Source organism: Atractosteus spatula, chromosome 5, assembly GCF_055471065.1.
Source record: "Atractosteus spatula isolate fAtrSpa1 chromosome 5, fAtrSpa1.hap1, whole genome shotgun sequence".
NCBI classification, from domain to species: domain Eukaryota; kingdom Metazoa; phylum Chordata; class Actinopteri; order Semionotiformes; family Lepisosteidae; genus Atractosteus; species Atractosteus spatula.
The window spans coordinates 8,366,242-8,383,595 of record NC_142710.1 but is presented as its reverse complement, the minus strand read 5'-3'; the positions used below and the strand labels follow the sequence as shown (position 1 = coordinate 8,383,595).

The window sequence follows — 17,354 nt, the reverse complement described above, 5'->3', positions numbered from 1 at the left end:
CAATCAGGCGCGATTCCTGATGCCTGGTCCCTGGGAGGGATATAGGGTTTCATCTCAGCGATGTTCTCTGCTTCTTAATTGACCTGAATTGCTTGTTCTCTCGTCAGTTTCTCTAAGGTATTTAAACAATTGAGTTGCCGGGGGGGCGTAGGCGGTGTGGTGGTGCAGTGGTTGGCATTGCAGTCATTGCAGAGCTGGGGCCCTGGGTTTCATTCCTGGGTTTCGTGGAGTGCTGTCTCTGTGGAGTTTGCATGTTCTCTGGCTTCTTCCCACGGTCCAGAGACAGGCCGGTGGGGTAATCGGCTTCAGTGGAAATGGGCCATTATGGAAAAAAGGGATGTGAGCGTGTGTGTTTGTGTCTGTCTCTCTCGCTCTGGCCCGCAATGGACTGGCGTCCCATCCAGGGTGTATCCTGCCTTGTGCCTGTTGCTTGCTGGGATAGGCTCCGGCGTCCCCACGACCCCGAATAGGAAGAAGGGGCTAGAAAATGGGTGGATGGGGTTGTTCAAGAGATCTGCGGAACCCCTCCCTGCTCACAAGGTCAGAATGCCTCAGCTATTGCTGTTACAATGACGGACCAGGGGGTGGCAGTGTTCTCAGCGAGAGTGACCAGTTCCCGGAGCTTGAATGAATCGCACATTCTTCAGAGGGTGAGAAAACAGAGGCAAATCTGTAGGGGTTGTAAAACCTTGTATGTCTTTATTATTTGCTCCTCTGTAATTTAGCTGACAAAAAGGTGAAAGACGTGGAAATCGGTGTAGAGAATGACAGTGATTAGGACTCTGGTCTGATTGAATTTAGAGTCTCTTAATAATATTAAACAATAAATTGAAATCCTTCATACATTTTTTTTGAGACCAAAGACGTCAATGTGTTGCTGCTACACTCAGTAACGAGACACTACATTCTGACATGAGTGCTGGTATCAGTGATACCGAACTCCACCGTCTTGTTTCTAAACTGTGAGATTCAGTATATCGTCACTACAGATCAGTGCACAGGCCATAACAGCAGATTTTCTTAAGGCTTGTCAGCTTAAAGGTGCCTGAAGGACACCTTTGCACTGGACTGTGAATTCACAGGCAGATCTGCGTGCGTTATGATGCTTGATGAGGAGTTCACAACATGAAACCGATAAAAAGAAACAATCATCAATAAGTAATCGCTCATCAATAAGTGTTCAAGTCAATACAATAGCCGTAGCTAATAAATAAACATGAAAACAAGACACGGTGGAGGGGAGGAGTTTGGGTTCAGCCAAAGCGAACGTCCTCCCACTGAGCTGCTGACCGAAGTCGTGCGTTCGCGAGCTGGGCGAGGCTGGGCGAGACCATCGCCATGGCCCCCCAACAGCCGGCCTCTCATCCCCAGAGCGGGGCGGCGAGGAGGAGGAGAGCGAGGGGGAGGGTGGTGGTCAGGGACAGGGGGCCCAGCGAGACGCCGGACGAAGCCTCCACTGTTCGCCCGTTCAGGGGCTGGACGGTGCGGTAGATGTTGGTGATCAGACGGGCGGCCTTGGTTTTGCGGTAGAGGCTGGTGGAGAACAAGTCGATCTGCGTGGAGAGAGGGGTCAGCACATGTGAATTAGAGTGTGAATTATACTGTCGACCCATTTCTCTGCTAAACCCAGACTGCAGCAGAGCTGGGAGCAGTGCATTTTAACAGCTGTGGCTCTACAGTTAGAAGGCATTTGTGTAATGGTTTCGTTTTTAAACACTCACAGAGTGGAAGGGAATGCTTTTGGAAATTATCTTTCTTTTGCTTTACACAGCAACTGTACACACACTACATAGAACTCATGGTGCTTCTAAACAGATTGTCCCCAACAGTTTTGAACGTCATACCTTATGCAAGTCTGAAATTGTTACTATTTAAAAACAATGGTCCTCGACACTGACTGTAACAGAGTTTCCGAAGACATGACAGAGTGACGTATCTCTGCACTACTGTAGAAGCACTCCCTGAAAACGGGGGTTTATGTTTCAATTTGAAAGCATTGTTAGAACTTCGGCCGATAGCTACCATACCAACGAAATCCCCCCCCGGGGGGGGGAGGGGATAATGGGTCAGACTGGCCCCTCCTGTAGATGAACTGTGAGACTGAGCCAGGGGGGTCTGTATCATCTTGTGTGGTAGTCTGGTTTTGTCTTGTCCCGGGCGTAATGAGCATGTCGCTCTGCTTCTGTTCAATCTCGTGGGCTCAGCACATACTCGGTGCCACTTCCTCAACAGCAGAGAAGCCCGATGCACCAGACGTCCAATCCCTCTGCATGGTGGATATCTACTCTGTCTCCATTTCAAGGGGTGACTTCATTCCTGTAACTCGCTCGGCGCGCTGAGCCAGGTTCTGTGTGCTCACATATCGTCTGGCTTGAGCTGCACTGGTCACCACTGGTCACTCACCAGGTCTCTGCTGAGCCTCAGGGGCTGCTGAAACACCATCCACACCACAGCCTCCGCGCAGTTGGGGGTGGTCAGGGATCCCTTGTAGCGGTAATACTTGGAGCGATCCACTCCTGAGAGCAGGTCGTTCAAGGAGAGCCTGAGAGAGAGATCCAGGCTCTGATCTGGAAGAGAGAGAGAGACAGATTCACGCTCTGATCTGGAAGAGAGAGAGAGATTCACATTCTGATCTGGAAAAGAGACAGATTCACGCTCTGATCTGGAAGAGAGAGAGAGACAGATTCACATTCTGACCTGGAAGAGAGAGAGAGACAGATTCACGCTCTGATCTGGAAGAGAGAGAGAGACAGATTCACGCTCTGAGCTGGAAGAGAGAGACAGATTCACACTCTGATCTGGAAGAGAGAGAGACACCTAAACTCATCTGACAGATCAAAATGTTTGTCTGAGAGAGACCAAGAGAGATCTATGCTCTGATCTGAGAGAGAGAGGACAGGGGAGGGTGGGTTTGATCTGCATACACAATATGGGTGGACGTGACAGGACATGGTCACTGTGCCCTCATCCTCACCTTTCTCACTGATGTTCCTCAGGTGTGACGTCAGCACTCTCCAGCTCTCAGGCGTTTGGGTACCGTTCGTTGCCTAGCACAAGATCACAAAAAACACAGATCAGTGCTGCACAAATGCCAAACCGACCATCTGCCTCTTGAAGTGTCTAATGGCTGACCGTCTCTGTCCCTGTCCAACCATGATGGTCTTTCCCTGTGGGAACTGGCCTGGTGTTTTTCTGATTTCCGGCTGTCCTCTCACCTCGATGAGGAATCCCAGGACCGCTATCCCCTCCGGGTCATTCTGAGCCTGATGGAGGTCGTACCCCTTCTTCAGGTGGACAACGTGGAGCTGGAAGAGAGGGACAGAGGGGGGTCAGGTACTTCCACACCTCTAAGGATCGGAGCCGTCCCTCAGTCCGCTGTGCGTCCGAGATCCCCAGTTTACAACTCGCACCCAGGACCCCCGTCTCTGGCCCGTCCAGTCCGCCCCGGTCACGCGCTGTGCTCCGGCCGGTTCTGGAGGTGCTCAGGGGGTGACCCGTGGGCTGGCCACAATGGCGCGGGCGTTGGTTGGAGAGGAGTTGTGCACTGGAGCGGGCTGGAAGGGCCAGGGACCGGACAGCAATGGGGTGGCCCGTCTTCAGCCTCTGGGCTGGGGTACCCTCCCTTACACCCCCTTTTTCCCTCTCTCTCACCTCCATGGGGTACCTCCTGCCGTCGACGGTGTGCTCGGACCCCAGGCCGGAGCTGGTGTTGCCCCAGTGCAGGTGGAACTGCTGGGCCACGTAGGTGTCCGAGAGACCCCCTCCTCGGATCTCCACTCCTTCCATGAGATCCACTTTCACTGAGAACAACCAACAAGAGAGAGAGGAGGGTTCATCTGTGTTCCTCAGTGTCTGGTCTTGATGATGTCACCATACCTTGCTCTGTGTTCCTCAGTGTCTGGTCTTGATGATGTCACCGTACCTTGCTCTGTTTTCCTCAGTGTCTGGTCTTGATGATGTCACCGTACCTAGCTCTGTGTTCCTCAGTGTCTGGTCTTGATGACATCACCATACATTGCTCTGTGTACCTCGGCGTCTGGTCTTGATGATGTCACTTTGGCTCCTTCTGTGTACCTCAGTGTCTGGTCTTGATGATGTCACCATACCTTGCTCTGTGTACCTCTGCGTCTGGTCTTGATGATGTCACCGTACCTTGCTCTGTGTACCTCAGCGTCTGGTCTTGATGATGTCACAGTACCTTCTGCTGTGTACCTCAATGTCTGGTCTTGATGATGTCACTGTAGCTATTTCTGTGTTCGTCAGTGTCTAGTGTTGATAATGTCACTGAATCTCTCCTTGTCCTCCTATCCCACCCCTTTGCCCTCCACCCTTGCCCTCCATTTACCTGTGTGTCCGTTGTTGGCGATTGTCCTGAACTTGGTGCGGTTGTTGTACCCAGTGAAAGAGAACTTTGTTAGGCTTGTGTTCTTCGTCACGTTGGCTGTTACAATGTCGATGGGAGACTGGCGCTGCCCATCGCACTTGCCAATGGGTTTTGCTGCCCAGACCACATCATCTAACACAGAGGAGAGAGAGAGAGGGGTTAATACAGACAGGCATGTGTCAGGACAGAGAGAGAGAGGGGCTAATACAGACAGGCCTGTGTCAGGACAGAGAGAGAGGGGTTAATACAGACAGGCCTGTGTCAGGACAGAGGGAGAGGGGTTAATTCTGTCTCAGGACAGAGAGAGAAAGGCTGAGTCTACAGAGTGATACGGAGAAGCTGGACTTACTGCAGGTCTCGTCATGGTAGCACCACTCTGGAGGGAGAGAGACAGAGAGAGAGAGTTAGTCCAGCTGTCAACACACCCTCAACCCCCTGAGTCCTCCTGCTCCTCACTCTGCTCTCCCTGATCAGGCTGTGTTTATTCTGGACTCTGGTCTGCTCAGCTCCGCCTGCAGCTCCAGTCATGGCCAAGACCACACTGGACTGTAGTGACCTGGTGTGGGGGTCTCCAGTGAGAGTCTCTTACCTTCAGAGGCTCTGGCCAGCGTAGGCAGGCTCAAAATGACCAACACAGCAAAGAGGGAGTCCATCTGGAGAACAGAGAGAGGGGTTAATACAGGACACTACACTGACGGGACACTCCAGTACATTAACACTGCACTGAGAGAGAGAGAGGGGTTAATACAGACACACTGACTGGACACTCCAGTCCATTAACACTGCACTGAGAGAGAGGGGTTAATACAGACACACTGACTGGATACTCCAGTACATTAACACTGCACTGAGAGAGAGAGGGGTTAATACAGACACACTGACTGGACACTCCAGTACATTAACACTGCACTGAGAGAGAGAGGGGTTAATACAGACACACTGGACACTCCAACACTGAGTGATGCAGGTTCGACTTGGTGCTGCTCCATGAACTCTGCTGAATCACTCCCAGTGGGACAGCCAGCTCTGTGCTCCAGTGTCCAGTGTCTGGGGTCAATTACTGGCAGGACTGAGATTGTTTTGGGTCTCACACACACAATATGCCCAGTGACAGGTTAGTGTAGCAATTCGTGAGCGAGGTCTTTGCACTGTTCATGACATCTTTGAATAATATCATCATCATCATCACCATCATCCCTAATTTGAAATTTGGCCAGGACACCGGGGTGACACCCCTACTCTTTTCAAGAGACGCCCTGGGATTTTTAATGACCACAGAGAGTCAGGACCTCGGTTTTACGTCTCATCCGAAGGACGGCGCCTGTTTACAGTAGAGTGTCCCCGTCACTATACTGGGGCATCAGGACCCCCACAGACCGCAGGGTGAGCGCCCCCTACAGGCCCCACTAACACCTCTCCCAGCTGCAGCCTCAGCTTTCCCAGGAGTCTCCCCTCCAGGTACTGGCCAGGCTCACACTGCGGAGCTCCAGTGGGGCTGCAGGAGCAGGAGAGAAATGAGAGCGAATGGAAGAGGAGAGGAATGCCGACGGTATCCTTAGGTCGAAGCGACACGGGAATGACAGATTCTCCCACAGGAGCCCAGCCTAGCGCCGGCGAACCTGCAGGCGACGCGCAGTGAGAGCTGGGCCGCGCTGTGCAAACTGCGCCCCACCCGCTAATCTGCGCAAATTCAGCGCGATTTTCAAAACAGCGCAGATTGGAGAATTTCTTGTCGACGTCTTTATTCTGCTCTCTCGCGGCTCGTCAAATTTAGCCTGTGGTACATTTTAGGCAAGCGCTCTGCGGGCTAGAGACTCGCAGACGATTCTGGAAAGGGTTTTGAGTCGTGGATATCTCAGGAGACGTATCTGGACTTTAAGAGGCACTGTCTGGCGTCATTTATATCAAGCCAAACGCTTTTGTCGTTTATTCACGTGGGTTTTGGGAAAGGGCTGTAAGTAATTGTGATTAATCATGATTAAGGATGATTAATCTGTCCCGTTACTTTCACCGAATGGCTTCGTTCTCGCCAAAATCGTTGCTCATCGTCACAACGTCCCTGAAGGATAAACTGCGATCGCAGTGATGAATTCCCCCCGAGAGTATCAATTGTTCTTTTTTTTTGTCGCAATGGCGACAAGCCATTGCGCACTTCGACCCTCAGAGCGGCGCGCAGGGGCTGGAAGAAGACACCGTTTAAGAAGTATCGAACTGCGTGGGGTCAGGATTTCGAAGACATCATCGCGCACAGGGCAAGAGACCTTGATTGATTCTGAATGTCTTTTTTTTGCCTGTTTAATCCTATGTAGGAGGAGAGCGTTGCAGCCGAAAACGGTGCGCCGTCAGAGACGCCCCGCGGGCGTTGAGGAGACGCGCTCGCCGTGTTTCTGAGGAAAACAGTGGAAGAAACGGCCGGCTTCGCTTCAGAGTTAAAAATTAAAAACCCGCACGAGGGCCCCGTGAGCCGCGGATTTCCCCGCGATAAGACACGCGCGCGGGGAGGGGGCAGAGGGGGGGGGGTCCCACTCCACGCGGCCCGGATCCAGAACGTGCAGACTCCCCACACAAGGACCGGAGCAGAAGGCGCCCTGGGTCCCCCGATCGAGGTCTGAGCCCCACGTTAAGCACAGGACCCGGTTGTGTGTCTCTTTCAGAGCTGTCTGTCGGAGATGTGTTCATCAGCCCGCGGCGGGCCCCGCAGCTCGGCTTGTTAGCCGGACGACCTTTTTCGCTGTTGTCTCAAAAAGAACAGAACGTTTATAGAAAGCTGTAAATGGACATATCCTTGTCAAAAAAAAACCTTATGTAACTTATAAAAAGACTTCTGCTGCTCCAAGGGAAACGGTTACAATTTACATGTGCCACATTGAGGACACCATACTATAATCTCAAAGACATTCATTAAGAACCGAACATTTCCGTGTGAGACCGTTTCTCTGGGGAACTGAAGTCTCTCACCGGCGGGGGTGAGGGACGTTTTGGGACAGGTGTTCACCGCGTCTCGTCACCGCTGCGCTACTTGAAACGGCCTTTCAGAATTCCTCCCGAAACGACCGCCATTCTCGGCCCCGGCGGGTAGGCTTCTTTTTAACGCAATGGTTTCTCAAATGATTTTATCACGAAGCGCGCACACACACACACGCACAAAAAGAAATTGCGCCGACCCAGCTTTCAGATAAATTATTGCCCTGCGCGGCGATACCCACACGCGCGTGATCTGCGTGGGTGTGTGTGGGGGGGGGGGGGGCTGTTTCTGAGAGCCGTCAGACGGGGGGAGGGGGTCCCCGCCGAGGTCAGAGAAGAGAGTCTGAGAGGGGGTCTGCCCCTTGCTGTGCCCGTGTCGCCCGTTTTTTTTCACCTCACCTTCGGTCTCGGGTGGCTCTGCGGGCGTGGGTCTGTCCGCGTGTCTCTCCGCAGTCGCTGTCTCGGGCTTCTCTCGCGTGGGGCGCGTTGGTCGCCAGCTGAGCACAGGTGTGTGAATATATAGGCACCCGGACCCAGGTGCACCCTCGCTCCACCCTCATCTGACCCGAGTCTGCACGGAGTCACGCGGACGCCTGGACCTCCTCGTTTCTCCTCTTCCTCCTTCTATTTCAGACCTGCAGTGAAATCACACTGCCCCCCCGCCTCCTATCCCTCTCTTTCTCTTGACTTTGCAGTGCTCCAGTAATAATAATAATGATCATAATAATACAGTGTGTGATCTCCTGTCCCAGCCTGAGGAACAGACAGTGAGCCTGTCTCTCAATAATAATAATACAGTGTGTGATCTCCTGTCCCAGCCTGAGGAACAGACAGTGAGCCTGTCTCTCAATAATAATAATACAGTGTGTGATCTCCTGTCCCAGCCTGAGGAACAGTGAGCCTGTCTCTCAATAATAATAATACAGTGTGTGATCTCCTGTCCCAGCCTGAGGAACAGTGAGCCTGTCTCTCAATAATAATAATAATACAGTGTGTGATCTCCTGTCCCAGCCTGAGGAACAGTGAGCCTGTCTCTCAATAATAATAATACAGTGTGTGATCTCCTGTCCCAGCCTGAGGAACAGTGAGCCTGTCTCTCAGTAATAATAATACAGTGTGTGATCTCCTGTCCCAGCCTGAGGAACAGTGAGCCTGTCTCTCAATAATAATAATACAGTGTGTGATCTCCTGTCCCAGCCTGAGGAACAGACAGTGAGCCTGTCTCTCAATAATAATAATACAGTGTGTGATCTCCTGTCCCAGCCTGAGGAACAGACAGAGAGTCTGTCTCTCAATAATAATAATACAGTGTGTGATCTCCTGTCCCAGCCTGAGGAACAGACAGTGAGCCTGTCTCTCAATAATAATAATACAGTGTGTGATTTCCTGTCACAGCCTGAGGAACATACAGTGAGCCTGTCTCTCAATAATAATAATACAGTGTGTGATCTCCTGTCACAGCCTGAGGAACAGACAGTGAGCCTGTCTCTCAATAATAATAATACAGTGTGTGATCTCCTGTCCCAGCCTGAGGAACAGTGAGCCTGTCTCTCAATAATAATAATACAGTGTGTGATCTCCTGTCCCAGCCTGAGGAACAGACAGTGAGCCTGTCTCTCAATAATAAAATAATAATAATAATCATAATAAATATATAATTTAATAATATTATTATTATAATGAAGTAATAAATGAATGCACATTTGTCAGCGGTGAATCATCTTCTCCTGTCTGTAGGCATGAGGACAGACTTTCGCTGTCCTTCAAATCTTATTCTCGTCAGGAGGGATTTCGCTGGTCTCGGTTCTCACAGTGTCAGAGAACACATCAGCTGTGGTGTTTTATCAGTAAGACTTTATATGATATTTCCATGAATGCGGTATTACACAGGCGGAGGGAGACGGCTCTTCTCTTCGTCTCGTCTCGTCTGAGTGGCCGAAAGTCCAGCTTCTAGCTCTGAAGACAAGAGGCTCTGGATTAGAACATCACCTCTTTTCCCAATCGTGTCGTGTCGTTTAGGGCGATTCCGCGGATATTACACAAAGGGTGCACCCCAATATATTGTAGCGCCCTCGAGTTCATGCGCCCTCGCCACTGCCACCTCAGGTCAGCCCCCCCACCGCTGGGGACTTGAACCCGGGTCTCCGGCGTCACTCAACAGCGACCCAGCCACCTGAGCTAAAGGGAGACCTCCCTTCAGCCCGCGAACGTCACCGCGCTGGTAAACCGGCTCGCACAACCCGTAATGTCGGCCGTATGCGTTACAATATGTATAAAATTATATAATAATGTAAGATTACCCTAATAGAAGCGACTTAAGGAGATGACAATCTCCGAGGTTACACGTCTATAACCTGAAGTACCACATGCCCCTGAGCGGAAATAAAAATCTTTTGTGTAAGAAGAGACGGAACAAAAAAAAAATAAATTCTTGAACTTCTTTCGAGACGCGGCAGGGGTGCGTGACGTCACACCCGCATGCGCCGCCATCGTGTCACCGCGGGACAGCTCGCCGGCTCCTTCCAGGTCCGCGGATTTGCCCTTCTCGCCCTCCCCTGCACACTAGCCCGTGCCCCCGTCTGTGCCGGTGTGTGCCGCCGAGGGTCGCGGCGGGGCCGGCTCTCCTTCCCGGGATATGGCGCCTTCTGTCTGACGTCACCGAGCCCCCCTCCCCCTGCAACGGCGAGAAGAGTCACGTCGCATCCCGAGAGGAAAAAAAAAAGGCGCTATATCCCGGGAATGAACGCACCGTCGGGGCGCTGCTTTCGGCTCGGTTTCTCCTGGGCCGCTCTGTTGAGGACGGTGGGGGTGGGGGTGACGTCGAAGGCAGAGGGCGCTATATCTCGGGGAACCAAAGTAGCACGAACTGTGTCGATGCCGTGAGGGGGGGGTCAAGCACATCCGGGCGTCCCGAATCCTTAAGAAATCTCTCCGACGTGTTTTGAAAGAAGCGTGTTTCGTTGCTTGCGCTGTTTTTATGGGGGGGGGTATGTTCTCGGACCCGCTCCTTCTCGAAGTCTCCGCACGTCTCCTGCAGTGCTCCGAGGAGTGACAGGCCCCAGCGAGAGACTCGCAGGAGGAAGGAGGACGCGCTCACTCCAGATCCAGATCAGCTCTACAGACTGCAGGGCAGGGGCTCTGGGTTCGATTCCGGACCCGGGGTGCCGTCTGTGTGGAGCCTGCATGTCCTCCCCCCCCCATTGATGGTGTGGGTTTCCTCCAAGGACATACTGGTAGATTAATTGGTTCCTGGGAAAACTGGCCCTGGTGTGTGTGTGTGTGTGTGTGTCCTGTGAGGGAGACCGGTGTCCTGTCCAGTGTGTGTGTGTGTGTGTGTGTCCTGTGATGAACTGGTGTCCTGTCCAGGGTGTGTGTGTGTGTCCTGTGATGGACAGGTGTCCTGTCCAGGGTGTGTGTGTGTGTGTGTGTGTGTGTGTCCTGTGATGGACCGGTGTCCTGTCCAGGGTGTGTGTGTGTCCTGTGATGAACTGGCGTCCTGTCCAGGGTGTGTGTGTGTCCTGTGATGAACTGGCGTCCTGTCCAGGGTGTGTGTGAGTCCTGTGATGGAGACCAGTGTCCTGTCCAGGGTGTGTGTGTGTCCTGTGATGGACTGGTGTTCTGTCCAGGGTGTGTGTGTGTCCTGTGATGGAGACCAGTGTCCTGTCCAGGGTGTGTGTGTGTCCTGTGATGGACTGGTGTTCTGTCCAGGGTGTGTGTGTGTGTGTGTGTGTGTGTCCTGTGATGGACTGGTGTCCTGTCCAGGGTGTGTGTGTGTCCTGTGATGGACTGGCGTCCTGTCCAGGGTGTGTGTGTGTCCTGTGATGGAGACCAGTGTCCTGTCCAGGGTGTGTGTGTGTCCTGTGATGGAGACCAGTGTCCTGTCCAGGGTGTGTGTGTGTCCTGTGATGGAGACCAGTGTCCTGTCCAGGGTGTGTGTGTGTGTCCTGTGATAACCCCGGTACCTCGAGGTGACTCCAGGAGATGACAGCCTCTTAAGTAACTTCTTGTAACCTTAAGTAAGGAAGGCACCTGACTGCAGATAGAAATCTTCTCTAAACAAATTCTTGAACCGCTTTTGAAACATGCCAGAGATATCATCAGAACGTCAGAACCGCATTCCGACGGTCACCCCTCCCGCCCTCGAGCCGTTCCGGGAAAGCAGAGCGGGGGGGTACCCCTGGGGCGCTCTGGCACTGCTGCCACACAGCTCTGGTGCCCGGGGTCATTCCCCGTGCGCGCCCCGCCCCGGCGAGGAGAGGAAGGGTCTCCCGTGATGACCCTGCGCTGTGAGCCGGCGGGATGGGGTCCACATCAGAGCTTGGGGCGCTCCAGCAGGGGTTCCCCATCCTGGTCCTGGGGATCAGCCCCCGCCCGCCACCGACTTCACCCACAGGCCTCTGAAGAACAGCGGACTGGTGGCTCTGTGGCTCAGGATCTGCGCATGTGGCTGGGAGGTTGCCAGTTCGAATCCCGCGGCCAGCAGAGGAATCCTACTCTGTTAGGTCCCTGATCAAGGCCCTTCACCCCAGCTGCTCCAGGGGCGCCGTATAAACGGCTGACCCTGCGCTCTGACCCCCAGCTTCTCTCCCTGTCTGTGTGTCTCATGGAGAGCAAGCTGGGGTATGCTAAAAGACAAATCCCTAATGCAAGAAACTGTATATGGCCAATAAAGTGATCTGATCTCTCTTAGTGATTGAGCTGTTTACTTAATTGAATCCCTGATCGTGCTATCGAGGTGGGCTTGATCGGTTTCTCTGCCCTGCCCAGGGCTCAGTCTGGGCTCCTGTTCCTGCTGCTGTGTCGGGACACGCACAGTACAGCAGGCAGCACTTTCACACCCACCCTGCACAGCAGCATACAACCGCCACTAATGACTGATCAGGAACAGGTCAAGGTGTGCTCCGTGCTGAGAAGAGACGGAAAGAAAACCCAGCGTTTTGGGCTGTGGAGCCTTCTTCTTGACCCGACAAAGTCAAAACGTTGTGATTCTCTTCCTCTCTTTTTCAGCACGGAATATAGCTTTACTTGTTCCTCTGCAGCACTATGCATGCTGACACAGCTGCCTACTGGAACTGCTGATTACTGGTTAATCACCGATCATCTGTAGAGTCACAGTACAGTGCAGTAAAGCCCAGTGAGATCAGAGTAAAAACACAGTACAGTGCAGTAAAGCCCAGTGAGATCAGAGTGAAAACACAGTACAGTGCAGTAAAGCCCAGTGAGATCAGGGTAAAAACACAGTACAGCGCAGTACAGACCAGTGAGATCAGAGTAAAAACACAGTACAGTGCAGTACAGACCAGTGAGATCAGGGTAAAAACACAGTACAGTGCAGTAAAGCCCAGTGAGATCAGAGTAAAAACACAGTACAGTGCAGTACAGACCAGTGAGATCAGGGTAAAAACACAGTACAGTGCAGTAAAGCCCAGTGAGATCAGAGTAAAAACACAGTACAGTGCAGTAAAGCCCAGTGAGATCAAGGTGAAAACACAGTACAGTGCAGTAAAGCCCAGTGAGATCAGAGTAAAAACACAGTACAGTGCAGTAAAGCCCAGTGAGATCAGAGTAAAAACACAGTACAGTGCAGTACAGACCAGTGAGATCAGAGTAAAAACACAGTACAGTGCAGTACAGACCAGTGAGATCAGGGTAAAAACACAGTACAGCGCAGTACAGACCAGTGAGATCAGGGTAAAAACACAGTACAGTGCAGTAAAGCCCAGTGAGATCAGAGTAAAAACACAGTACAGTGCAGTACAGCCCAGTGAGATCAGGGTAAAAACACAGTACAGTGCAGTAAAGTGTAGTACAGTGAGATCATTCCTCTATCCAGAATAACCTCTTCCCTGTTCCGAGTCTCCAGACCCTTGCAGTCTCCTGCCCTCTGTTCTGCCTCGGCTCCTGATTATTAAATTGAATTAATAATCTGATTAATTAAGACTTTTTAATTATCTGCAGCTCGTTGCCAGTGGGAGTTTCTTTCAAGCGCCTCCGAGCAGCGAGAAACCTGAACCTTCCCAAGACGCACAGAACACCGAGAAAGCAACTTCCCCCTGATCCCACGGTCACGGGTTCGAGCCCAGGTCGTGTCACCAGGAGACTGGGACTGTCCGACAGGCGGGAGCAAAACACGAATGCCGGAAATATCAGCGATTCTGACGTTTTCGGGAAATTAAACAACTCTCCCGCTGATCATGAAGACGCGCAGAATCGCCACTTGGACCTGGGAGATCTGCAGCTACCGGCTCTTCATCATCATCATCACCATCATCTGTCCATTTTCTATCCCAGCAAGCAACGGGCGCCAGATTCAAGCGCAAAAGAGCCGATTCTTCCGTTGACCATTAGCCTGCTTCATTGGCACGATGGTTAATTATCTGTTCATCCAGATTATTAACCGCATCCCCCTTCATCCACCTCCTCCTCCTCCTCCTCATCGTTATGGTATGACCAGTGGGCACCCAGATGAGATGAAGACCACATTACTGAACACAGTGCTGCTGCTGTGTGACGGGACATCGGTGCTGTGGGGGTGCGGGGAGTCCCAGCGCAGTCCGGCGAAGGTTTGAGGGCAGTTTGATTGTGATGAAAACGGCCACTTCCAGAGAACACTGAAGGAGCCACACGAGAGTTTCCCCCAGTGTCCTGGACCACAGGGGGTTTAAAGTCCCAGTCCAGACGTGGCATTACCCATGAGGCAGTCTGCTTCTGGCCCAGTGGCTCTTCTTGGTGACGTTATCCCTGGGGTGTCACCTACAGCGGCAGGTGTCTGTTCAAACTTCTCCCAGGCCAGGTCAGGAGAGCAGGTGACTGACCCCAGGCCAGAGCCAGATTTCTACTGACGAACGCTGATGGCGCCGAACGCGAGGAGACTCCCAGGAGAAAGCAGGGGTGGCAGTGAAGTCAGAGAAAGAGCATAAACTACACGAGAGGCTACAGAAGCAGGGTGGAGTAGTGGCGCAGTGGTGCGGTGAGCTTGGGTGCCTCGCAGCCCCGGGGCTCCAGGTTCGATGGCTGGGGCGCTGTGTGCGTGGAGTTTGCACGTTGTCCCCCGGGCTTCACGTGGGGTTCTGCCAGGGGGCCATGGTTTCCTCCCAGTGGCTTCTGGGGAATTTAGCCCTGGTGCGAGTGTGTGTGTCTGTCTGTCTTCCCTGCGATGGCCTGGCTTCCCAGCAGCCCCGCACTGACACAGGCAGCGAGAAATGGGATGGACAGATCGGCTGTGAACCTTGAAGAGATGACGGCCTCTTATGTAACTTCTTGTAAGCGTATGTAAGGAAGGCACCTGACCGCAGATAAAAATCTTCTCTAAATAAATTCTTGAACCACGTTTTAAAACTTGCCAGAGACATTTTAAAGGAATTGGGATGACGCTTTCTGCTGAATCCCATTCCGGTTTCTGGAATGCTGCGGCTCCAGTCTTGCTGTCATTGTATTGGATCACTGGTTTCGCTTTCTTGACACAAGACTTCCAGCTTCCTCTGAACTCTGGCAGAGACTGCAGGTTCCTTCGATGGTTTCTCTCTTCCCGGCTGTCTGAGAGAGAGGGGTTAATACAGACACACTGACTGGACACTCCAGTACATTAACACTGCACTGAAAGAGAGGGGTTAATACAGACACACTGACTGGACACTCCAGTACATTAACACTGCACTGAGAGAGAGGGGTTAATACAGACACACTGACTGGACACTCCAGTACATTAACACTGCACTGAGAGAGAGGGGTTAATACAGACACACTGACTGGACACTCCAGTACATTAACACTGCACTGAGAGAGAGGGGTTAATACAGACACACTGACTGGACACTCCAGTACATTAACACTGCACTGAGAGAGAGGGGTTAATACAGACACACTGACTGGACACTCCAGTACATTAACACTGCACTGAGAGAGAGGGGTTAATACAGGCACACTGACTGGACACTCCAGTACATTAACTGCACTGAGAGAGAGGGGGGTTAATACAGACACACTGGACACTATAGTACATTAACACTGCACTGAGAGAGAGAGGGGTTAATACAGACACACTGGACACTATAGTACATTAACACAGCACTGAATTAAATAATTATTTTTACTCACTGGCCACCAGACCATAGTCCGTCCTGCTAGGAAATACCCCCCCACTGTTCCCCGATTGGTCCGGAACATTGACTGCAAGGAGCAACAGCCAATCAGTGAACAGACAGACAGGTGCGGTGTGAGACAGACTAAGAAACAGAGGGGACCAGGTTTGTATTTGGATATCTGAATGCATGGGTACTGACTGACTGACAGACAGACAGACAGACATTATTACAGACGGACCGCTGGACACACAGACTGATCAGTCCAACAAGAGGACAGACAGACCTACAGGACAGACGGATCTACAAGCAAGAGGACGGACAGGGAGACATTATTACAGACGGACAACTGGACACACAGACTGACTCAGTCCAACAAGAGGACAGACAGACCTACAGGACAGACGGATCTAAAAGCAAGAGGACGGACAGGGAGACATTATTACAGATGGACCGCTGGACGCACAGACTGACTCAGTCCAACAAGAGGACAGACAGACCTACAGGACAGACGGATCTAAAAGCAAGAGGACGGACAGGGAGACATTATTACAGACGGACCGCTGGACACACAGACTGACTCAGTCCAACAAGAGGACAGACAGACCTACAGGACAGACGGATCTAAAAGCAAGAGGATGGACAGGGAGACATTATTACAGACGGACCGCTGGACACACAGACTGACTCAGTCCAACAAGAGGACAGGCGGATCTACAAGCAAGAGGACGGACAGGGAGACATTATTACACACTGACCGCTGGACACACAGACTGACTCAGTCCAACAAAAAAACAGAAAGACCTACAAGACAGACAGATCTACAAACAAGAGGACAGACAGGGAGACATTATTACAGACGGACCGCTGGACACACAGACTGACTCAGTCCAACAAGAGGACAGACAGACCTACAGAACAGACGGATCTACAAGCAAGAGGATGGACAGGGAGACATTATTACAGACGGACCGCTGGACACACAGACTGACTCAGTCCAACAAGAGGACAGACAGACCTACAGGACAGACGGATCTACAAGCAAGAGGATGGACAGGGAGACATTATTACAGACGGACCACTGGACACACAGACTGACTCAGTCCAACAAGAGGACAGACAGATCTACAGGACAGACGGATCTACAAGCAAGAGGACAGACAGGGAGACATTATTACACACTGACCGCTGGACACACAGACTGACTCAGTCCAACAAGAAGACAGACAGACCTACAGGACAGACGGATCTACAAGCAAGAGGATGGACAGGGAGACATTATTACAGACGGACCGCTGGAGACACAGACTGACTCAGTCCAACAAGAGGACAGGTGGATCTACAAGCAAGAGGACGGCCAGGGAGACGCTATCACAGACGGACCGCTGGACACACAGACTGACCCACAGCCCCACGCCGATGACCATCAGGAAGTAGACCACGATGACGCAGATGTCCGCGGGGTTGTTGATGGTGCCCTTCGCGAGAGCCACGTCCTCCGTGCTGTTCCCCATGCCTGTGCCGAGCGGTCGCAATCCGGGAGAGATGGAGAGACAGAGGGCGAATGAAGGAGAGGGAAGAGGAGAAATGCAGGAGGAGGGGGACCCTCTTCGACCTTTGTGCTGCCGAAAGGGCTGAGCCAGGAATCTATTAATGATTGGTAATAATTAACGATCACTCTCACCCTCCACCCCACCCTGCTACGAACACGTTTCTCTGGGCATCAGCAAGAAAAGTGAAGGGTTCATACTCAAGTGTCTCTGTCTCTCTGACTCACTGTTCCTCTCTGTGTCCCTGTCTCACCATCTCCCTCACTCGCTGTCTCACAGTCTCACCAACCCTCTGTCTCTCTGTCTGCTCCTCAGGCTGGGACAGGAGATCACACACTGTATTATTATTATTGAGAGACAGGCTCACTGTCTGTT

General features: G+C 52.1%; 1 protein-coding gene across 1 annotated transcript; it reads right to left on the bottom strand.

Moving 5' to 3' along the window:
* Window positions 1–675: 675 nt before the first annotated feature.
* On the bottom strand, window positions 676–7,990 carry LOC148833962 (carbonic anhydrase 4-like). The gene is made up of 9 exons (XM_088917631.1): window positions 7,748–7,990; window positions 4,974–5,037; window positions 4,734–4,760; window positions 4,346–4,516; window positions 3,652–3,800; window positions 3,216–3,305; window positions 2,975–3,047; window positions 2,404–2,567; window positions 676–1,553 (listed from the first exon to the last, which is right to left on the bottom strand). The coding sequence occupies exons 2-9, from the start codon at window positions 5,035–5,037 to the stop codon at window positions 1,362–1,364; spliced, it is 930 nt and encodes a 309-aa protein (XP_088773757.1). The 5' UTR covers window positions 7,748–7,990; the 3' UTR covers window positions 676–1,361.
* Between the last annotated feature and the right edge of the window lie 9,364 nt (window positions 7,991–17,354).